Source organism: Mytilus galloprovincialis, chromosome 8, assembly GCF_965363235.1.
Source record: "Mytilus galloprovincialis chromosome 8, xbMytGall1.hap1.1, whole genome shotgun sequence".
NCBI classification, from domain to species: Eukaryota; Metazoa; Mollusca; class Bivalvia; order Mytilida; family Mytilidae; genus Mytilus; species Mytilus galloprovincialis.
The window spans coordinates 23502723-23527725 of NC_134845.1; the positions used below are offsets into that span (position 1 = coordinate 23502723).

General features: G+C 31.7%; 1 protein-coding gene across 1 annotated transcript; it reads right to left on the reverse strand.

Annotated features, from left to right (window-relative positions):
* Window positions 1-9265: 9265 nt before the first annotated feature.
* Window positions 9266-20322, reverse strand: LOC143085354 (signal peptidase complex subunit 3-like). Its single transcript, XM_076261632.1, has 5 exons — window positions 20125-20322; window positions 15742-15817; window positions 13037-13111; window positions 12191-12306; window positions 9266-11530 (listed from the first exon to the last, which is right to left on the reverse strand). The coding sequence occupies exons 1-5, from the start codon at window positions 20265-20267 to the stop codon at window positions 11401-11403; spliced, it is 540 nt and encodes a 179-aa protein (XP_076117747.1). The 5' UTR covers window positions 20268-20322; the 3' UTR covers window positions 9266-11400.
* Window positions 20323-25003: the final 4681 nt, after the last annotated feature.

The following is a 25003-nucleotide window of genomic DNA, read 5'->3' on the forward strand; positions in this document are numbered from 1 at the left end:
ACGACTGATAAGATTAAAATGAACCTTTGATATTAACCTCGTGGTGAATTTTTATCCGGGTGCTTTTGTCAATTTTGATAATAGTAATCGATTTTTTGTAAGTATACAGAAACTTTGGATTATGCATAAACATATCAATCGTTTATTGTTGGCTATCATTGTATATGTTTTTCTTTTCTTTTTTTTTTGTTTTTTTTTGTTTTGGTATTAATAAGTTTAATGAAAGTTGTTTTCCTTTCATTTGATGTCTTTGAGCTTTTGATTTTGCCATTTGATTAGGGACTTTCCATTTTGAATTTTCTTTAGAGTTCAGTATTTGTGTCATTTTACTTTTTAGGCCTTAAAGTATGTCCTATTTGTCATGTTGAGGCCCTTTGTAGCTAGTTATGCATTATTGTTTTTCCTCATTTTTTTTACGACCGAAAAGTTGCCAACATCTACGGCATCTGGTCTCTATTGAATCGAGTATCTTACTTCATCTTCAGGAATTGTGGTGCAATGTTAGGCTTGATGTGGATTTTTCACTGGTAATTTTAAATTTCCTTTCGAGTACCCGCGATAAGGACAACATGTGGTTCAATTATACCTGTTCACCTTTTTGAACTTCCTTAAATAAGAAAATGTGATATTAGTGTCATTGAGACAACGTCACAATATGTAAAAGGTCATAGCGGAGCCTTGACTCACATAGAACATCTATAAAGTGGAAGTATTTATTTCATTTGACCCGTATTCATGTCATTTGTCTTCATTAGTTTGATTTTGAATTATTTTGTGTTATGGAAAAAAAATTGTCTACAAATTGCAAATTTTAATTTCATTTGTATACTACCGATTGTTAGCCATTCAGAAAAAAAATGACAGCTCCATGTTATTCCTTGTGGATACTGGGCTACTCTAGCATGCAACCATTTGTTTTGTTCAGACAAAAACAAACAGAAGATAACTCTGAAACAAAATAAACTTTTAAAATATGAGGGGGAGGACAGGGGTAAGGGAGACAGGGAGAAAGGGGGTAGGAGAAAGGAGAAAGGGGGTGGGAGAAAGGAGAAAGGGGGTAGGAGAAAGGAGAGGAAGGCTGGGAGAAAGGAGAAAAAGTTGGAGAAAGGAGAAAAAATAAAATATCTCTCCTTTTAAAAAAAATTCTAATATTTCAAGAAAAAATATCTCAGAAGGAGATGTTTTATTCTAATGGGAGAAAGGAGAACGGGGTAGGAGAAGGAGAAGAGGGTACCCCCTGTCCTCCTCCTCAAATATGATTATTCGACAAACAACAGACAATACCACAGCTATAAAGAAAACATTACGGAAGGACAACCAACAGTATACAGAGCATGAAACATCTGTTATGGAAATAAAGATATGTTGGATCAATTAGTGTCATAAGATGATTCCAAGAACATGAAAAAACCAAGAGCAAAGAAACAATGCTTTTATTGCTGTCTCAGAGTCACAATTCAAACTCTTTTAACATGGGTTGGAACTATTTACCACTGCGAGTGTAAGATGGCATTGGGCATCATATGAGCGAACATCTTTGCTAAATTTTTGTGTATTGACATACGCAGGTGAGATGTAATTTCAATGAGTTATAAATTATATTTTCCAAAGAAGTTAAAAATAGGTAAACTTAAGAGAGCATAACCTGTAAGATACAGAAATAATATATAGATTAAGACACCACTTAACACCTTAAGAGATATAGTATCTTATATTGATATAACCGACATTAAGTTGACTTTTATAGCTACAAATATCTATCATAATAGAAAAATAAAAGATATTAGGTATCTCTTCATGACAAAAACTCGGTACATACACAGCTAAAAACAAACTAAACACATAAGCAAATACAAAAACAAGGAAACAGCGCTTTTATTACATTTCGTCGTCTCAAAGTAACAGTGAGGCCTGCAACACGTTGTCTCTTCATAAATAAAAGTTTATCACCAGGTTGGATACTTTATAATGAAATTGTATTGCTATGTAGTGGGTGATATAAAAGTACTATGTTAAGGATTGTTTATTATTCCTGTTATGTACTTTGAGATAACGACTCAAAGTGTTAACAAAATTAATGGTGACCTCTTTGAACTTCCGTTAATATCTGTTCCCGTATCTTTTGTAGTGAATCCGTATCCTAAGCAGTGTTTTAACTTTCAAGATAATTAATGTGAGTCAAATAATCTTCAAATTGCGAAAATGGAAAATCTAGTAATTAGTTATTGATAACATTGTGGTTGGTTGATCCAAGGTAAACATGCGTTACAGTCCTTGAGATTCAGAACACTGTACATACATCTACATGATCTACGTAAAGTGAACGTTATGAATTTTTTTAAATCAACTTTTCTCGTAAAGTCAAAAACTCAAATTAAAAGTACAATAATAATATTAAACTTGGAGCGCAGGAAGGCTTTAAGGGAAACTGTTTCTTCTTTGTGAATCATCGATAAAAAGAGTTCGTATGACATGCAAATGTGGAACAATTGGTCATCGTACAAACCTGTAGTCTTATATATATATATATAACCGTACGACCTTCAACTGATAGACAAGTGAAGTTCACTTTAGTAATCTTCAAAACATGAACGCGATTGCAGATCCTCAAATAGTATTATGTTTATTGTTGACAAAATGATATGATACCTGTTTGCGTTTAGTGAATTTTAAGTCAGATGTGTGTGCGTTTCCTTATCAGTTTTGCATTATTCCTAAAAAAAACTTATTTAACTCCCTCAAGCAAAGATAGATGTTCTCGGAACGTGCTAGAATTGGCCCTTAGATTTTGATGTTTTTATTAAGACCAAGATACTACACATGTCACATAGAAATACTAACTGTCTTAGGATAATACCTTTGAGACAAAAATACATTGTTTGGCAACTTCCTTTAAAATTTATCAAGTTATGGAACAAACACTATTTGTATTTTTAACGTCAATTTTGAGATTTTTTTCCATAATTTACCTTGTTCGCCATCAACGATCTAAATCGTTTTTGTATTGATGAATTCTAAATCATCATTGGAATCTTTCGGTTACAAAACACGAAGGATCGTAAGTGGTGGCCAGCGTTTGCCTAAAGCTTTCAAGTCTGAAAATTGCATAAAATCATCATATAATTTGACACAATTTCCAAAATAGGCTTACTTTAGAAAATATAATTAATTTTCATTATAAGAACTGATTTATCATAAAGGCTTTCGAAAAAGGTCCATTTAGGAACCAAATTGTGATCTTTTTGGTGTTTAATGATAAAGTTGATATTTTAAGCCATATTGTCCAATTAGTGAAACTTACAATGAGTTTGATTTGATCTACCATGAGTTCGGCTACTCTGCTTATTTTCTTATGATTTTAATCATATAGATCCTATTTACACTGGATTACGCTACGAACGCACGAAGTTGATATATCTCATATCTAATAATATAATTGTTTCATAATATAATCTTAAGTTTATTACTTATATAACTTTTATTGCAGTGCATTATATTCTAACATAACTTTATCTTTTACTTATTAAAGAAAGGCAACAGTAGTATACCTTTTTAAAAAAAATCATTAATAGATTGAGAGAAAATTAATCCGGGTTACAAACTAAAACTAAGGGAAACACATTAAATATAGGAGAAAATAGTCATGAGTAGTTAATTTTTTTTTATTTCAAATGTTCTTCAACTTACTGTTTTATCCTTCCAGTCGTGTTTTTTTTTTTTTATTCGAGCACTATATGTTATTATAATTTCATTCTGTATGACCCAAAAGCCTTAATGGACACTAATAGTTATTACCATAATGACCACGCATAATTGGTGAACTTTTCCGGTGATGGACATAACTCGAAAGTGTTATATTTCCTTAGAATGTTGTAAAACTGTTCTTTTAAAGTTGCATATATATTTTTCACCCTGAAGACATATTCGTTACTTATCTGTCTACACAGTATAGTGAATGATGAACTATGTCCTATATGTTTCCATACAGTTGCATGTGCTAGGTTTCTAGTTTTAACTACTTACCTGATATATCTTTAAAATATTTGTTTGGCTTTATTGATTCTATATTTCAAATCATTAAGTGAAATTCAACCTGTAATGCATGTAATCTTTTTCAGTCGTTCTTGACATTTATTCGTTATCAAATTAATTTCATCTCAGTAACTAAAATATTCGTCACCTTCATACATATTTTCTGACACACTTCCTGATTGCAGGCTTCTTGTTCACTTATTTGATACAATGTATTCTCCATGCTACAAATGTATTTCCCATTCGAAAGATTATCAATATCAAAAATATTTTTTTAATCGATATGAAATAATACCAGGGTTGATCATTTTTGTAACTTAAATTCTTTTAATTTAAAAACTGAAAGAGCAATTTACAAACATGCTTGTAACATTTGATAACAAACTTGCAGAACATAGTGATATGTATCGTTGCATAATAGTGAGATTTGTGACGTTGTATTTTACTACCATAACAAGGCATTCGATGTGGGAAATACATTTTCATCAAGTATTTATACCGTATTTAAAACAGGAAAAAGTACAAAATAACAAATATTTATCTTGTAGTAATGATTTCAGTTTTAAACAGTAACATAATCAACATGTTACAGAATTGAATATCAAACTCAAATCGTGTAAGTATATATATATATATATAAACAACCACCAAACTTTAAATTGACTCTACAAATATTAGGTAATAGATTGATCAAAAGGCCATGAACGACAAATTCAGCGGAGAAACTGACACCCTGATTTATATATGTTACAGTAAATAGGTGAAATTAGGAAGTACATGTAATTACTAAAATTTAGGAATTACATGTAATTCCCGATGCATTTGGTGAATACAAGCAATTCCTGAATCTGCCTAGTTAATACCAGTAATTACTAATTTTTAAATAAATTTTTACATCTATTTACTTACTGTTAAAACAATGTTGTTATGTGGTCAGATGATAAAAAAATTAAGGTGATTATGATAAGACGGTCAGTGAAATGGTATAAAAAAATTATCATCCTAAAAATATACCGTTTTGCTATTTAAAAGGGGCATTCGCTTTATAATAGATTTTTATTTTATTTTGAATAATCAAGTTTCACTTATAGCAGAAAATGGTCTTAAATATCAAATTTATCATAAAACGCCATAAAGGTCACATTTGGTTCGTAAATGGGTCGTAAATTACAAACAATTAAATATGATTTTTGTTTTTGTTTAATCACATTATAATTCGCTTTTTGCAGATAGATTTAGTTCATTTTTTTCAGAATAAGCTAAGAAACATGGCTGATGAGTTATTCACTTGCAAATGAAAAGTTCGATCTCAATGTAACCGTTTAGCTGGAGATGGGTTACCAATGTATTTAACTATTAAAACGAATTGAGCGTCAACAAAAGGGATGATTCGAACCATTGGGTTGACTGGTTCGATCCACAAAAAGATCATTATTATACATGTACTGGTAAATATAACATACGTTTTGAATGTGTCATTTGATTAGGACTTACCGCTAGAATTGACTATAAACACAAATAATTACAACAAAAGACGTGAAAGAGATGATTTCAGCTTCCCAATTGTGACCTTTTCTTTTTTTCCAAATGGTGAAGTTGAAGTCATCATTATTTGTCTGTTTGTCTTCCCCCTTTTGTGAGCAACGGCGTTGTCAGTGTATTTTCGATTTATGAATTTTACATAGCAATAAAAGAAAATCAAATATAATATACATCAATCTAATTAAAAACCGATCTCTCATCGCTCCCGTGTTCTATTATGTCGCGTGGGAGATCTAACTAAACACACTTTGAGTTTATTTAATGGATGAGAAAGGTTAAGAAATAGAAACAGAATCGTAGCGACTACCAATGCAAGCCAGACCTCCCTCTCAGTCGACATTTGAGATCCCCTGGCCACACTAAGGCAGATCTCAATCGACTGACCATTAAAATCATTGACCACACCTCTGCTTGGTCTAAGGAGGATAGACTCGCTCGGGAAAGGTTTTGGATAAAGAAAATTAACAACTTTGGCAACAAATGGGATAAATGAAAAGATGTAGTTCGACTCCGTGTAGTGCTTCACATTTAGGTTATATTACTTATTATTACAGTTTCTGTTTCTATTTCTTAACCTTTCTCATCCATTAAATAAACTTGTTGAAGATACCAATTTAAATTGCTTAATTTTTTGAGGGATGTATAAGTACCAAGCCACGTTCTTCTAGTTATACCTATTCAAAACTTATTATTACATTTTAACGGCTGTTTGTTCGCGATGTTTAAATACTCAGAGTCTGTTGCAGCTACTTTACTCTGTCAATTTAAAATATTTATAAATTTAGATCGTTCAGTGCTGTCTATTTGGTAATTTTATTGACGTAATCATTCTTGTACCATCATAATTGTCGTTCCCGTTAAAGTTTTAGAATTGTGCTAGTTCATACCATACATTATTATTTGTATTTAAAGCATATATTTGAACTCTCTGTTTTAATAAGCAATATATAACCGATGTCATGTTTAATAATTTTATTACACCAAAAGCTTCATTTTGAAGCCCAGGTGGTCGTGTGGTCTAGCGGGATGGCTACAGTGCAGGCGATTTGGTGTCACGATATCTCAGTAGCATGGGTTCGAATCCCGGCGGGGGAAGAACAAAAACTTTGCGAAAGCAAATTAATAGATCTAACATTGTTGGGTTGATGTTTAGACGAGTTGTATATACATAATGTACACAGCCATGTATCACCATCACTGCTGGTGATCCGATGGATAAATCTGTTGTAGAGATGTCACTGGCTCAGACGTACTTATAATATATATATATATATATACACACACACACACATTCATGGCTCTACAATCTAACGATTCATGTATCTTTGCATTGCAGTTATGTTTTTCTCTGACGGTTTATGAAGTTTTATGCTAAATTATTTGGATATTGGATGTTAACTGAATGATGATTAAGTCTCAGATGCATGCTTTTGAAATATCAGTCAATAACTCTCAGATCAGTACTTTATGTCTTTTTGTTATTGGGATGTACAAGTACCCAGCCAAGTCCACCCTATACTTTTGTTGGATGTATTTCTATTGATCTCCACCTGATTTTTCAACTGGTTTTTATAGTATGGTCTTTTTGTTGTACTCTTACACAACTGTTTCAGGTTAAGGGAGAGTTTGGCGCCCGTTAACATGTTTAACGCCGCCAAATTCTGTATGTGACACTCCCAAGTCAAGCACATGTGATTCAGTGGTTGTAGTTTAGTGCTGTTTTACATACAAGTATTTGTTTTTCTTTCAATATTTTGTACATAATTACATAAATAAGGCCGTTAGTTTTCTCGTTTGAAGCGTTTTCATTTGTTTTTCCGTTTTTTTTTTTATAGCTGACTACGATAAGGGCTTTGTTCATTGTTGAAGGCAATGTAGTGACCTATAGTTGTTAATTTCTATGTCATTTGTATACTAGTAATAGACAATCATACATAATCTTCTTTTTCATACATTGTTACATAATTTTTCATTATTTCATACACCAAATATGTTTGACCTATTGCTTATGCCAATTAAAAATCAGACAACCACATAAAACATAGCAGTGGCCAATGAACCATGAAAATGAAGGGGTCAGATGAAACATGCAAGACTTACATTTACAACTTAAATTCATTCTATACACCACATATAGTTGACCTAATGCATCTAGTATCTCAGATAAGGGCCTAACCATGTAACTTTAACCTAGATCACTGATCAATGAAATGAGGTTGAGGTTAGTAGAATCTTGTCTGACGGACATGCAGATGATGCAAGGAACCCATGTACAAAATATAGGTTTCCTATTACTTGTAATAAGTGAGAAATTCACAGGACCAAAACAAAAAACTAAAATCTATTTTCATTAATACTTTTTTCAAAAAGCAGCAATCATTGAAACATGAAAATCTTATCTCTTTTCAACTTTATGAAATATGGTTTTATTTAAATAGTTTTCCTTCGTAACTGGCCAGATACAAAAGTGCTTCCTTCAGCACACATTGATATACTTTTTCTTTTACCATACATTTATTTGGCTGTGCAAAACCTTATTTCATCGGCATACATTTCATGTTAGCTGTTTTAAGTGTGTTTCTTTATCCCTTCATATGATATACATATGCACTGATATTAAATGAAAACCAAACATGGCATGCAACCAAGTAATAATACACTGAAGAATTCTTGTCTTGAACAGACACAAAATTTTGCAATATGGTGTATTTTATCATGTTTGTGACACACTCAATTTTGCTACTAACTTGAGACAATCAGTAAACAACGTTTCACTTATCAGTTCTGGTACTTACAACAAACACTACATGTCAGAAGGTACAAATATCTTTTTTTAAGAGAACACTATAAATAAGAAGACCCTGTTTTTAAATTAAGATGTAAATAGCATTGATTTTTCAATTGAAAAAATATATTTTATTTACTTTTTTGATTACATGTTTTTCAACAATTGGTATTCCAGTAGGAACCAACTGAACTCATCTATTTGTTACCTATTCTGTCATCGGACTCAAGAATTCTTTTACACTGAGTTTTGATGTGCGTTTTTGTAGTGTATTTGTTTAATCTACATTGAATAGCGGTAGAGGGGGAGGGTGAGATCTCACAAACCATGCTTAACCCTGCAGCATTTTTGTGTCTTGCATTATTTTTAATTCTAGTTCATGTATATGTTTTGGAGTTTAGTATGAGTTTACATCCATTTTCACTGAACTTGTACATATATGTGTTTAGGGGCAAGCTGAAGTCTGCCTCTGGGTGTGGGATATTCTCAATGTTTTTCCTTAAATTTACTTATTCAGGGACGGCAACCCAACAGCAGGTTGTCTCATGCGTTTGAAAATTTCATACATATTGACCTGATGAATATTTTCTCCACATATCAGATTTGCTTTAAATGTTTCAGTTTAAGAAATATAAACCAAAAACTACATTTTACTGCCAGTTTCTAATTTTAGTCATGGCGGCCATCTTTGTTGATGGGCAGAGTTGTCAAGATAAACAAGATACTCTAAGGATCTTTTAGGCCTAGTTTGATTTAATTTGGCACAGTAGTTTCAGAGAAGAAAATTTTTGAAAAGTTAACAGACTAGGTTGGAAGAGGGACGCCGAGTGATGAGAAGAGCTCATTTGGCCCTTTTAGGCCAGGTGAGCAAAAAATGTTGACAGTGTGATTGAATGATAAATAAAATGACACTTTATTTTTATTCTTTATTTTTCATTTAATTTATTTCTAATAAATAGTTTTTTCTTAATTCATTTAAGATATTTCAAATACACTTTGAAACAAACATTTGCAAATTTTGATACTTTGAAAAACATGTATTCTTAAACAGAAAAAATACTGCAGTTTACAAAATACTTCCTAAATCAATATTTAAATATAGACAGTAAGTTCTTCCAAAAAAATTACTTAGTTCAGTCTTCTGTAAATGTTTCTGGTTACATTTGTGTTTTTTAAATAAAATTTAAGTCATAGAAAATACATGTTTTGTCCCTAATGTTCTCTTAATAAACAAAACTTAAAATGAGAAATTATGTTTCACTATGACACAATGTATTTTTCAAAACTTTCTATGTAATGAGAGTGCATCAGAAAATATTACAACATGAGTCTCAAGTGAGAACATCACACCTTCACCTGACTTCATACATAAACCACAAATACACAATTATACATGAATATGATATAAAAAAAATGATCTTTTGAAGGACTGGGGTGAAATCCTTTTGTATTGTATATATTTTGATGGGACCCCCTCACTCATTATTTTATACTTTAACATTCTCAACAAAAAGACTTGGAAAATCAAACTGAACTCTTAATTAAATATTTCTAGCTCACTGACATAAACTGTGGATATCAACTTTTGTAGATTTGAGAAAAAATATAGTTAAGTGGATATTTGATTATGTGGTTTTGCCAAAGTATGCATAGAAACATTGACGTATATTTGAATTTCTTTGAACATTTAAGTTTGTGGTTAACCTATTCCTCAAAATTCATATAAATTTGTATTCCACAAATACGGATCAATACACAGTACTTAGTATTTGTTAACAAACAAGTCATTCACATTCATAATATCTCTCAACAATACCAAGCACAGGAGCATGAAAAATGTTTATACAAATAGCTAGCACTATAACAACTAATATATATTGAATTAGTTTTCAGCTTTCATATAAGATATATTCTAAACAAAAATAGATGGTACTCTATGGTAAATGAATTTACAATGGTTTGCAGTTGCTTATTGTTAATGCACCAAAAACTCCTTTCAACATACATGAAGAATTGGTGTTTCCAAACTAATATTATAAATCAATATGAACCATGAAAAACATGTTTTCTAACACAGGCATATCAGCAATGACAAACTCATGTAACTTTCAATCATTACAATCATACCAAAACATGAATAAAGGCATTTTAAATGAACTAGCGTTCCCACTTATAATCCAACCAACAAATTAATAGCATATACAGACTGATCAAGTGTATAGACTTTTTGCATCTTATTTGATAAAAAATCAAGTATTCTCATAAACTGGTACCCAAAAAATAAATTCACAATAGTATTTTCATTTGACATAAAAGTGTGTTAACATCATATCTCTTCTAAATTTTAAACAGACAACAATTAACACCAACAACAAATAAAAAAGGAAAAACAGTTTCTCATATTTAAAACCACATTCTATTTAAATCACCATATAAAGGTTTTCTTTAATTAGTCTATCCTCTGTCAGACTTTTTATCATACTTGAATAAAGCTACAGAAAAGCTTTAGTCTTAATTTGCCAATTATAACCTTAAATATGAGGATTTCTCCATGTCCACTTTACAAATACTTATCAATACTGTACTATCATTGAGCTCAGCAAATTTAACCTCTTACTTTTTACCTAATTTTTTTTTCTTGTGCCCCAAAACAACATTTCCTGTTTACTTTATAAATTTTAATATATGATATATAAAATTAATGAGAATTTAAATTATTTTTTGTCATTATTGCTCAATTATTTTCATCTTTCAACAGGGTTCTATTTTAATTTCTATGTTTATTGCCCAAAATGAAAAGCTAAAAAAGAAACAGCAATTTCCAATATTTTAATTACTATAAATACTCATTTATTACAAATTTGAATGAATTATTCAAATTAAATGACTTCATGAATTTAATTCCAATCCACCTAAAGTGAAAATATTCGATTAATAAAATTATTTCATTGAAAAAAATTTTGTCCGTTGATAAACAATGGTGGTCATTCCTAGCACCATACAATAAATGAGATTGCATTTGTTTCTGTGTCTTTCGTTGGTTAATATTTGGATGACTGGTACTCATCTGGGAATTTTACTCTATGCTGTCCTTCACCCATCACCTTTGGTAATGTTCCAGCGTTTGGTATGACATTCCAGGATAAGGTCAAGGTTACATTTTTATTTCCCCTGTAAAAAAAGTAAAAGCAAACTATTACTTTATATTAATCATTATAATAAAACCAAATCTAAAGATAAAGTCTCACTTCAAAAACAAGCACATAATTATTTCATTTATCTTGGATGGATTCTTACACATTGAGTAAAGGTTAAAGTAAACACAAGAATACTGATTAATTGAACTTGACTTGTGATTTTCAGCCATATCATTTCCCTCAGTCATGTCAGTATTATTCATAACATATTTTCTAATTTACCTACATTACCTGCAAAACATGCAAAATATTCACTTTACCATATATTTTTTTTTATAAAAGTTGGGTTAATACTGCAGTATTTTTTGATAATAAGAGACAAATTATATCATGTATATAAATTGAAATAAGTTGTTTATGAAAGTTTTTTTACATAAATTTTGGTGTTATTTTTTGGTTTTTAAATTGCATCTCATCTTAAATTATCTCTAGAGGAGGAGGTTCAAGAAGAATAACATTTAGCTGTAGATATTTTTTTACTTAGAATTAATAACACATAATTGTGGACATTGGTATAGACCCATTAAAGGACCAAATATTGTCTTTTGATACTTTGATAAAGTTGAAGTTCATGGTCAACTTTTACAAAATGTTAACATGGTTAAATCTGGTATTTCTTAGTTAAATTACTTACTTGAGACCATTTCCGTAATCCCAGAAATAGTATTTAGTATTGCTACTTCTGTAGTCCAACAAAGAGTTTTCTCCCCTCTTAATTATCTTATCCCAAATAACCACTTGATTCAAAACCTGCAAGGACAAAACCATATATGACATTGTTCGTGTTGTTTAAAGTTCATTGAAAATATACTGTTTGCAATTAACTCATTTGCTTGCTCAACTCAAAATAATAAGAAGCTCATTGGAACATTGGAATTAATTATCTTAAATCAAAAGTGAATCATGAATGATAGTAACAATTTCCAGTTTTTATGCACATCTAAATCATGTAATAAAATTTTACATATGAGCATGATGAGCTGCGTAGGATAAAACTGACAGTATGCAAATGAATATGAATACATCTGTTAACATATTTTATGTTGAAACAATTTCCATGTAAGAGACCAAAACTCATCTCATATTTCATTTTTGAATGTTTGAAAATCAAGCAGTCTTACTAACTATACACATGTACCAGTGCATGTATCATAAGGTTAATTTCTATCCGATGTAGCTCATAACTTATTAATATTGTTGTTTTAGGTGATATTGTTTCAAGAGTATTCCGTCCTTGAGGGCTCTACAGCCAGTCAAAATTGATAAAAAAACAAAACATAAGCAAGTCAATAATTATCAAACTAATAAATCAAACCACACATTCCGAATCCTGTAGCAAACATTGTGTGTAGCTTATTACTGAATTTTCTATAGTGTTTGTAAGTTATACTAAGCTTTTGTTGATTGACTGTCTAGAATATATTCGTCATACATTTTCTATGAATAACACATGAATACGTTGTGCACTATAAATACTTACGTGAGCTTTGGATTCATACTCTGCAGTCAAATATAAAAACAGCTGTTTGACATTCCAGTTAAATATTTTTGACAGATGTACAGAATGTTAAAGAAAAATATATCCAATGTCTAATATGATATGTGATTTATTTCTTAGATAATCATGATAATCGATATTCAATAATTTTATTCTGATATTTTTTAAACAATTTGCATACTGAACTAAAGGAGTAGGTCCAGTAAGACCCCAAAATATAGAAGTTTTACAAAATTGTTAAAATGTAAACTTTTAGTTACCTATTGGAAAGGCGAATGCTTGTGCCACATAAATATGGTCTGTTTTTGACAATACAATGCACATTTATTGGGAACTAGCATCATTAAGTCATGCTAAATTACTAAAATCTTCACAATTTTAGCATTTTAGTTAAAATTTTTGACGGTTTCGTCTTAAATGAAAGAAGCCGCATATGTGTTCATTCTTAATATTGAAATGTAAGTTGTATTCAATGATAATACATAACATACATAAAGGTTGAGGATGAACATGGATGCGGCCACTTTTATTTTTGACAAAAACCATCTGAAAAGTGACATTTTTTGGGCATATTTGATAGATTTTTCATATTTAAGCTTGAGTCGGAGCGCTTTTGATGACTAACTCAGTTAAAACTTTTCACATAAACTAATTGTATCAACTTAAATAGACACTTAAGTGCTTAAAAAGTGTCCAAAATCTTTCTTCAGATGAACCTGAAATTTGAGGCCAAAATCGGCCTTACCGGACCTACTCCTTTGCAAATAGTCATATTCATATACCATTTTTATACTTATGTAAGTCTTTATTACTCAAATGTAACCAATACACAAAGAAGAAACTCCATACTGATAAACAGCTACACTAGGAGCTGACCCCTTGTTTTGCACATTGAAATTGTTGCAAGAATAAAATGGAGTATTTAAAAGGTTTTTAATCATTTATAGTCAGTAAAATAGCCATGTAGAAATAGAATTAAGAATTTCAATCTTAGCATACAATATCTAGTGCATAACATATGAAAAAATAACTTTATTTGATGGTTAAAGTCCCATAACTCTGGAATTAAAAATTGCAGAAATTTTAAAATAAAAAAAAAATCTTTTCACCAATATTGTCATGATTGTGCAAATTTTAAAGTAAACCAAATGTGAGAATAACTTTAAGGGGACAGTTTAAAGTCTTGTTACTCTAAAAAAAATCAGTTAATATTCAAAATCAATAAAGAGTTGCATTTAATCATTCCCAATAACGTACAGCATTAATCTTTTAGTTATTCAATCCAAGCATACTCTAGTAATCAAGTGAGCAATACATGCATGTAGGTGAAAAATTGCCTTAAATCTATTAAAAAAAAAGATTAAAAACAAAAGGGAGATCTGGAAATCCATCCATCATTCACTTATATTCTTTACAAGAGCAAATTTTTAATCTCCATATTGAAATTGAAACTTTATTTCTTTGTTTACCTTTTATTTGACATGTTCTATCTTTAATACCATGCATCTTGATGCATCACTGTGTATTTATGTTTAACCATGTGTTGTTTACGAGACTTTTTTTTTTTTTTAAATTTGTGTGTATATTCATTTGTATTAATGTGTAGTCGATATGAAAAGCTCACTCGATCTTATAAGTGTTTCTGTAGTCTGTTTTCTCACTTATTTCAAAAGCATTTTTAATTTTTGAAACATGTGTCAGATGCTTCTGTTCAAATAAACAGGGTTTAAGCTAGGATTTTGAGGGCTTTAGTCACTTTTGCGCGCTATTAAAATACAGAAAGGGACTTAGGATGTATATTACTAGCTTCATCTTTGACTTTGTCAGATTTTAAAGGACTTGGGCATGATTGGCAGTAATTGTATGATTTGACTGTATTGGCTCTTATCATGAAAGATTCTGACAAGGGATCTGAAAATTTAGTTCACAATTTCTCTTCAGTTAGTTCCAGAGGACATTCCTGATCAACAAAAGTTAGATTCCTTTTTTTTCTAAAACAAGGAATCACAGCAGAAATAACTTGCAATGATTATCTCACTGCATAATCATTATCCCTTTTAAAACGTCTAAATCGATATTTGGAAATTTCTATCAAGTTGGAAATGAATAAAAATCCTCTTTGGAACGATTATACTATAACTTAGTGTAAGGAGGTTGTAAACAATCACGTTTTCTACTTTCGGTTTTAAAATGAAATGAAAACGGGAAGTGAAACGTGGATAATAAATTCAAAACGAGTCGGATTCATCAGGAAGTCATCATTTTTCGATTAAGATTCCTTTAGTAAGAGATATATATTGTCTCTTTCATTTAATTCATACTAAATTATTTCGTATCTTGACATTTTTGCTGTCTATAAATAGTCGAGGGAATATTTTCACGCATGCATAGCACACAGTACAGGAAGCACCTGTTTGACTCGTGAAAACATTTTCTGACCATTTTGATTAAAGTTCTAAATCTTAAATGGAATTTTTCGAAAGTATTTAAATATACCTAAACAGCATGGTGACAAAAATCTGAGTTCTGAATCTGAATCTGGCATTTTTATTAGTTAAACTTTTTTTCTGGCCAATGCAGCCACCATATAGCAGTACTTAGTCTTTGCACTATTATTAAAGAGATCATTGATTAATAATTGATTTGATTTCTGTAACTTTGTCATGTTTTTGCTATTTTTAAAGGATATCTGCTTGCATATCAAAAACAACAAATCCCAAGTCATTCTTCTCTCTTCCAGCACTGTAATCTGGTACATTCTTCCTGTAAGTAAAAGAAATATTGTAATAAGGATCAAACATTTTTGAAATACATGTATATACATTTTCTATTTGAATTATCATTCAATATATATATATATGAATTTCATGTACTGAAACAAGAAACTTAGACTCAAAATAAATGGTATCAATCACAAACATTGTAGAATCAAAGCCTTAAAGGCTGTAAAAGCAATTGCTGTCATGTTAATGTTTGGGGACTTTTATTTTTCATCCACATATATATAATAATTAAACCTGACATGAGTGTTGTCTAGTTAGAAGTAAGAAGGTTTTAACTTTATATAAATAAAAGACTTTAGCAGAAAGTCATTTTTAATATGTTTTATATTTCACAAGGAGACAACACGTTTACCAGGCTAAAGTTGGGGTCAAATATACATGTGCTGAAACATATAACTCAAAAAGAAATCATCATGGATTATCCCCTGGTAGTGTTTGTAACTGGGCAATAATTTCCTTTATTGATTTAATTTTAACAATTTTCATTATTAATTTATATTTAACCATTAACACAAATGATTAAGTTAACACATTTCAACTTTCCAGACGCAAATGTTAAAAAACGGGAAAGAAATAAAATATCTTACAAGACATAAACATGTAAAGAATAAATATATATTTCAGCTTAATAAAAATATTTTCATAATGGTACTTTGTCATCATTTTTAAAACTAAGTTCCAAACATTATTGCTCAGTTGATATACATGTATGTCCTTCTGATGCGGTACGAGCACAGGCACTTGTTTCTATCCAAAATAGTTTTATATGGATAGCCGACCTTCCTATGGATAGAAACAAGTGCATGTGGGTACGAGATAACTATAATTCTCATGCAATCCCGAAAAGAAGGGGGGGGGTTCATCACAGACAAACATGACATTAAATCGTTATCACTGATGTATTGTTTAGGGCCAGTTGAAGGACGCCTCCGGGTGCGGGAATTTTTCGCTGCATTGAAGACCTGTTGGTGACCTTCTGCTGTTGTATGTTTTTCTATGGTCGGGTTGTTGTCTCTTTGACACATTCCCCATTTCCATTCTCAATTTTATTATACGAACAAGAACAAACAGCTCTACGTTGCTTTAACATTTATCAATTTTCAGGAAACATTGCGAAAAATGATCTTCAATATTTCGAAAACATGTGAAATAAAATTGCTAACACGGTGGACCGTCGAGTGTCAACAAACGTAGTAGACTTGTTCACTGAAAAGACGAGGATAATGGTTTCATCTGACATTTGTTATGCATTCCCAGTTTTGATCATGATATTTAAAAAGACGTACTTTTTTTCAATCTATGTAACTAGAAAATTCCAAATTGAAATATCTCTTCATCTGGACCGACGTTTGGACGAGTCCATTTCATTAGTAAGGTGATCGATAAATATTACGGAGTTTGACAGAAAAGGAAAACGAACTTATTGTTATGTGTTTTCAACAAGGGTTTCGTTCCGCTAAATTATTTGCGCAAACAAAGTTTGTCTATTTTTAGATTACAGGTAATCATTTGACACTACGCATTAACCTGTGTAGTGATTTTGATTTTACGATAAATGTATGAATGAACGATAATTTTATGAATGAACAAGAGCACCTGACCTCTTAAAGAAACACAAATTAAACACATAAAACCGTATTTAATAGGAGATAATTCAGTTAAATTTTCAATACTAAATCAACAACTGAAATGAATCCATATTTTGTTGAAACATCGTACGAACGGCGGAAAACGGAATCGCAGTTATAAAAATGTACTTTTTTTTCACTCGGACTTCTATGTTATTTGATAGTCAAACGGTTGACCCTTTAAATACAAAAATACATCTACAAAAACATATTCTGAAACTTCTTAAATCCACTAACGTTTTTTTTAAGTTTCAAGCTATGTATTGCATTAGAAAACATACATAGGTGTTAAAGAATGACAGACCAGGAGCCTGTTTAACAAAATACTATGGCTTGATATGGGCGGAGTCTCTGATCTGGGTCACAAAGATGGCCATACGCGATAGCATAAAAGCAATTGCTTTAAAAACAAGAACCCCAAAATAGCAGATCATTCTAACTCATAGATTGTGAAATAGGCATCAATAAGAAAGTTCTCAGTCATCCAAAAACAATAGTACAGTGGAAACATCTGATGGAGATTAACATATGTCAAAAGATAGTTGAGGGATTCACATGTACATTTTTTAGACAAAATAATTATGGTTGACATACTTGGGTAGGCCTCCTCTGAAAATTTTTTACAACAAAGGGGATTCTGAGACAAGTGCCTGTGTGAAAATCATCTGAAAAATTTCCAGAGGAAAACTCATCTAGGGTCCCTTTTCCATCATACCACCACCAAATACTAATTTTGAATGGCTATTTTATTTGCGCTGTAAGGTGTCAAAGCAAACAAATAAATACCCTTACAAGGCATCATAAAATTATCTCCGATCCAGACATCCTGGCATTTAAATTTTTCAAGGGGTGATGCCAATAGGAATCCTCTAGATTTCTCATCTATTTGAAGGTGACTACTGATTATTTATATTGCCGATTATTTTTTAACCAGAGGATACAGTATGATAAAAATCAAAATTGGAGATATTATGTAGACTAGTGTCTTTAACAACATTAAAAGAGTAAAATTACTATTTTCAACTGGTGTCAATATATATCAATTAAATTAATTTGCATTGAAGTCTATGGAAAATCTAGAGGATTCTTATTGGCATCACCTCTCAACATACACCTTATCGCTAATCCTGGTTGACTCGGCCGCTTGAAATTTTGACGCAAACAACAATCACTTTTCCATTGTGGCGTCAGATATTTTGTTTTATGACGTCAAAATTTTACGGGAACCTGTGCGATATCCAGTAATGGCGGACAAATAGTGATAAGGAGTATTGTTTACATAACACAAATGCTAATCATTGATTGGTCAGTTTCATGTTGTGATGTCACTGCAGATCTGAGAATATATAATATGGAGAAGAAGTCCCCTATTACAGTAGAAAATATCAATAAAAATTTCTTTTTAGAAAATCAGGAAAATTTTCATTGTCCTAATAACTCAAAATCGTTCAAAATTATTTTTTTTGTCGCTTTTTTAATTCCCGCATTTGCGCAAAACGCAGAAATCTTCTCCCGGTCTTGTTTGTCATGAGACTGAGTGAAATATATATTTTTATCAGTCAAGTAAAATATAGGAAGGAAAACAATAATAATTTCATTTCCAATTATTCTTTGATATGAAAAAAGGTGACCTGATGATATTATGTTTCTTGAATCAACGTCACAACTAAAATCCCTAACAACAGAACTAAAATCGGAAACATACTGTATTTCCGTTTCTTTTTTAACAGATTTAGAACTTAAAATATGTTTGAATAAAAAAAATATCATTTATACAGACTTCGTCCCATTTCACAGGTTATGCCTGCTTCATATTATTGACTACAAAATACAATGTCAATATACCCAGAAAAACCTAGTGTTCATGTAGCTGTGGAACCGTAGCTCTTAGGTCCTTATGTTATTTTGCGGACCATAGATGGTCCGCAAATGGTCCGCAAATAGTCAAAAAATAACATAAGGACCTAAGAGCTACGGTTCCGCAGCTAGTGTTCATGGTGTTTGACATGTGTACAAAAACAAGTATTTTCTCTCTGTTCATGGGAAGCTTAGATTTTAAATAGAGCATATCTTTTATGACGGAGCAGAACTTTCTAAGACACCCAAACGTATATAACTTTATATGGGGACGAAGTCCCCAATAACAGTAGAAAATTCAATAAAAAAAAAATTCGGGAAAATTTCCCGAATTTTTCATTGTACTAATGAACTCAAAATCGTTCAATTTTTTTTATGTCATGTTTTGAAATCCCGGACCTGCGCAGAAATGTACAATATACTTCCTTTTTCCGGTCTCGTTTGTATGAAACTTTGAGTAAAATATATATTTATCAGTCTAGTATAAAATAGGAAGGAACGCGTAATACTTATTTCATTTTTAATAATTCCTTGATATGAAAAAACGTTACCTAATGATAGCGTTTCTTGTTTACATTGCATATGACGTCATAATTTAAATAACGTCACAACTAAAATCCCTAACAACAGAACCAAAATCGGAAACGTTACTGTATTTCCGTCTTTTTTTTGACAAATAATTGAGTTACAAAAAAATAATTCATACAGACTTCGTCCCCATTTACAGGTAATGCCTGCATCATATTAATTAACATATGGATTTTTCTTCCACGGTGAAATAATTTGTAAATTTGACACTAACACTATAACTCTTCCTGTTCCTAAATAAACTGGAGCCTTGTGGTCGTTAAAAAATGTTGTTAAAAAGCAACAAAAAGTTAGCCCTGCCATCACACTAAGTGTGAAGGCAAAGATTGTGTTCAATCTGGATAAAACTGTGTTCATTTTTCCTGCCGGGTCAAAACGGAAGTAGTCGTCAGCTTATGCTGGTTATCTCTTGCAACAGAGCCAAGCGGATAGAGGACAGGGAACCTGTTTATCGTGGCGTTCTCGTTTTTTCTCGTAAGCAACGAGAACAAGTGCAGTAAAATAAAAAGTTAATTTCGGTACAAAGTCCGGAAAAAGTAAAAGAAATGCCATAATAAAAAAAAATAACGCTTCTTCTGATATGCAAATATCCTATAGTAGTACTTGTCTGAGTGATCGAGTATTGAATTTTTGGCCTTTGCTATGAAAATCGTCCCACACTTAATCGCCCCACTTTTTCACCAACTTGCCCCAATTTCTAAAAAATATGAAGGCCATGCAACCCTGGCAACTTTCAGGCAATAGCCACTGATTGGCAAGAAAACTGAAAATAAAAATATTTCTTTTAATCTAAATGGTAATATTATACATTGGGAAAAAGTAGTGAAATTACTTGGTGTAACAATTGACTACCAGCTTAAGTTTGATGCCCATATTTCTAACATTTGTAAAAAGGCATCAAGACAGTTACATGTACTTAAACGCATTGGTAAACATCTAACAACATTAGGTAGACTTACTAGGACTTACAACATATTATTCATTGATCATGTCAAATTTTAATTATTGTCCTGTAATATGGCACTTCTGTGGTGATTGTAATATCAGAAAAATCGAGAAAATACAGGAGCGTGCCCTTAGATTTATCCATGAAGAGGCTATTGTAGTACTTCTTCTTCTTCTTCCGAATACGGGAGTAGACTCCTAGGTACGAGTGTAAAACTTCGCGGAACTTGTGTGCTATGTACACTATGAACAACTGTCAGTAATTAAATCAAAATTACCGTCAAGTTTGAAAATCAGAAGAATTAGAATGATAAGTAAGTAAGTAAGTAAAATTTTATTTGGATTCGGCATATTGACAAACATTACAAACATCAGCTCTATAAATGAGCTTTTCACCGAAAATAGAGGTGTATAATAAAATAATTAATAAACAATGTTATATCTACATAAACTTATTGAAATTAAAAATGTGGGCTACACTCATTCATATATGCAGGAACCAAACTCTGGAACGAACTGCCGAAAAAGAGAGGGAAGAAATGCCATTGGGTCAGATTAAAAGTTTGGTTGGTATAACTTGGAGGGCAGTTAGTGACAGTGTTGCTCCTCATTTATTTACTTATTGTAGCAATTTTAGTTTGACAGTATAATTTATTATTGTGTAACATATATATTAATGCATTCGGGTTAAATTACATTTCAAAGGGTACAAGTTAACCCGGTATTTTATTAATTTGAACGGTGTCTTGTTCATCTTTAGAACCGCCCAGTACCTCATCAGTTTGAAACTGCCAGGGTACTGCCAGGGTACCGCCCGGTATCCCATCTTTAGAACCGCCCGGTACCCTATCTTTGGAACCGTTGAGGTACCTGCCTGGTATCTTTAGAACCGCCTGGTACCCTATCTTTGGAACCGTCTGTAATTATATATATAAGGGGATGCGAGAGAGATCAGACGGTGAGAGGTTTGGATAGTAAGCTAGAAGAATTGAGAGGGATATTGTGTTAGTGAATAAGGATTTAATTTATTGTTCAACTGTTATATTATGTTAAACTGATATTATAAATTTGACAGATTACATAGTGATTTTAATTGAGACTGTGTTGTGGTTTATTTTCTTTGTGCCATTTGAACATGGATTTTACGTAATTTACTCTACCTCAAAATAGCACATCGAACAAGAATCCATAAAAAAACGACAACGCTACATTATCTTGTATAATCTGGCTTTTAAATTTTGAGGCAGAATTTCAAGTATGTTTTATGTGTTTTAAATTTATGTATTGTGCTTGTCATTTATGTATGTCGGATAAAAGCTGTACAGAGCTTATGTTGTATTGTTATATATAACCGACTTTAACTTGATCTTTAATGCTTATGTTTATGCCCACTCTTGTTTACCCACTTATGAAAGGGGTTAATATCCCGCTAAAATAAAGTCTGCAACCTCGCCCCACTCATGACAAATAGATAAACCACGATAAATTTAGTGATGCCAACTGGCCTCACTTATGAAAATCCTGTTGTATATATATATATATACAACTCGTCTAAACATCAACCCAACAATGTTAGATCTGTAAATTTGATTTCGCAAATGTTTTGTTCTTCCCTCGCCGGGATTCGAACCCATGCTACTGAGATATCGTGACACCAAATCGCCTGCACTGTAGTCGTCCCGCTAGACCACACGACCACCTGGGCTTCATAAAAATGAAGCTGTCGGTGGCCGGGTGTTACCTTCCCACGTCAGTTTTAATTTAGCGTCGTACTACAGTAAATGATATATATATAAGGCATGGAGATGTTATTACAGTCACAAAAAATAATTATATTTATAAGTACGTCTGAGCCAGTGACAACTCTACAACAGATTTATCCATCCGATCACCAGCAGTGATGGTGATACATGATGGCTGTGTACATTATAAATTTTAAAAAATAACATCTCCAAGCCTTATATATCATGAACTGTATGTAGTACGACGCTAGATTAAAACTGACTTGGAAAGGTAACACCCGGCCACCGAAACCTTCATTTTTATGAAGCCCAGGTGGTCGTGTGGTCTAGCGGGACGGCTACAGAGCAGGCGATTTGGTATCACGATATCTCAGTAGCATGGGTTCGAATGCTGGCGAGGGAAGAACAAAAAATTTGCGAAAGCAAATTTACAGATCTAACATTGTTGGGTTGATGTTTTAATTAGACGAGTTGTATATACATAATGTACACAGCCAGGTATCACCATCACTGCTGGTGATCCGATGGATAAATCTGTTGTAGAGTTGTCACTGGCTCAGACGTACTTATAAATATAATTATTTTCTGTGACTGTATCTTACATTAATTTGTAGGATCCTTTACTATATATAATTTAGCTGATCTGTAAAAATAACATCTCCATGCCTTATATATCATGTACTGTAGTACGACGCTAGATTAAAACTGACGTGGAAAGGTAACACCCGGCCACCGACAGCTTCATTTTTATGAAGCCCAGGTGGTCGTGTGGTCTAGCGGGACGACTACAGTGCACGCGATTTGGTGTCACGATATCTCAGTAGCATGGGTTCGAATCCCGGCGAGGGAAGAACAAAAAAAATGCGAAAGCAAATTTACAGATCTAACATTGTTGGGTTGATGTTTAGACGAGTTGTTTATATATAGAGACATATAATATGTATTTAATATATCTATGTTCCTGTCCCACTTTAATATGAATAAAATCAGTTTTTGTAGTTCTTTTCTTTTTGTTGAAATAAGAAAGTAGTGAATATCAATATTTCTGTGACGTGAATGCCATCTAGCCCCACATGTGAAAAATACAAAAATCCTGATGAATTGTATTTAAAGAAAGTGAAACAGAATTTTAAACTTTACTTTTTTTTTCATTTAGTGGGAGGCTGGAAACATGGAGGGAAACAAATAGTCCACCTTTGCTATAAAAAAAAATGTGGACTCATGCATTTTTTCTGTTTGATTAAAAGTTTATGCTGAATTGAAACATACATATAGATTTTAAAAAAAATCTTGCATCTTTTTGGAGATATCAATCCAGGAAAGTGGAAGGATATTATGATTACTGGAAATGGTGCAGCCGAGTCAAAACAGCAAACAGAAAGTAGAAACAAATGTTTTGACTTCAGGGCTACCTCTGGGGTTACGTAACATTTTATTCTTTGTGGCGTGATCCAATTTCCCCCCGGTTAAATCGCAATTTCACATATACATACATGATATGAACATCAAAAAACATTTTTGTAGCATTTTTTATTTTTTATTTTCAAAGATCAGCTGTTTTGCATGTAAGTCTATATGGAGCAGTCAATTACGAGACTGCAACAAATACTCGGGTAGCAATAGTGAAAGAGTAATTAAACAAAAGCTTGAACTGAAATTTATAGGAATAACAGTAAAACAACAGTTTCCAAAGCAAGTGCGTATTAAACTGACATTCAGAAATTCTAACAGACAAGCCATAACATTAATTTTGAGAAAAAGTCTGCACCTCAACAAGAAAAGAATATCATGTCACATGATTCAATCTTGGTTTGGCAACTCATGCTAAAACCAGTTAATTCTGTTCATTATTTTTGGTTAATGCTTTGTTTTCAGCATAGCAAAATTATTTTGTTATCTTTACTGTATTTTATTTTTGCTTATGTGTTTTTTTCCTCTCATAAGTGCATACTTCAGTATGTGTTTAACTTTTAAAATGCTCTATGAACTATTGCTTTCTATGTTTAATTAATGTGAGCATGACTTTATATGTATGTTTTTGTTTTACTGTTCTCTGTCGGTTTCAAAAGCTCTTCAAAATGTTTGTATTTGTATTGCACATACCGACTTTGAATTAAGCTTTATGATCCTTTATGTCTAATGGTTTATGTCTTATTAAGTATGTCTTAGAAGGAATTCATAACTTAAATCGGACAATGTTTGTATTCAAGTTTAGGTTTTTTTATATTTTTTCTGGACAACCGTCGAAAATTTATTTTCGGAACGATTTCGCGTTTTTGTGCCTCAAGTAAATGCTGAAGGTTAGAAATCAAAACTGTAAATCATCAGTCGAATAATTTCCTATCTTGGTTCATGTAAGCTTAGTTTATCATTTTTACAATACATATTATGTAACTTAAGAATGAG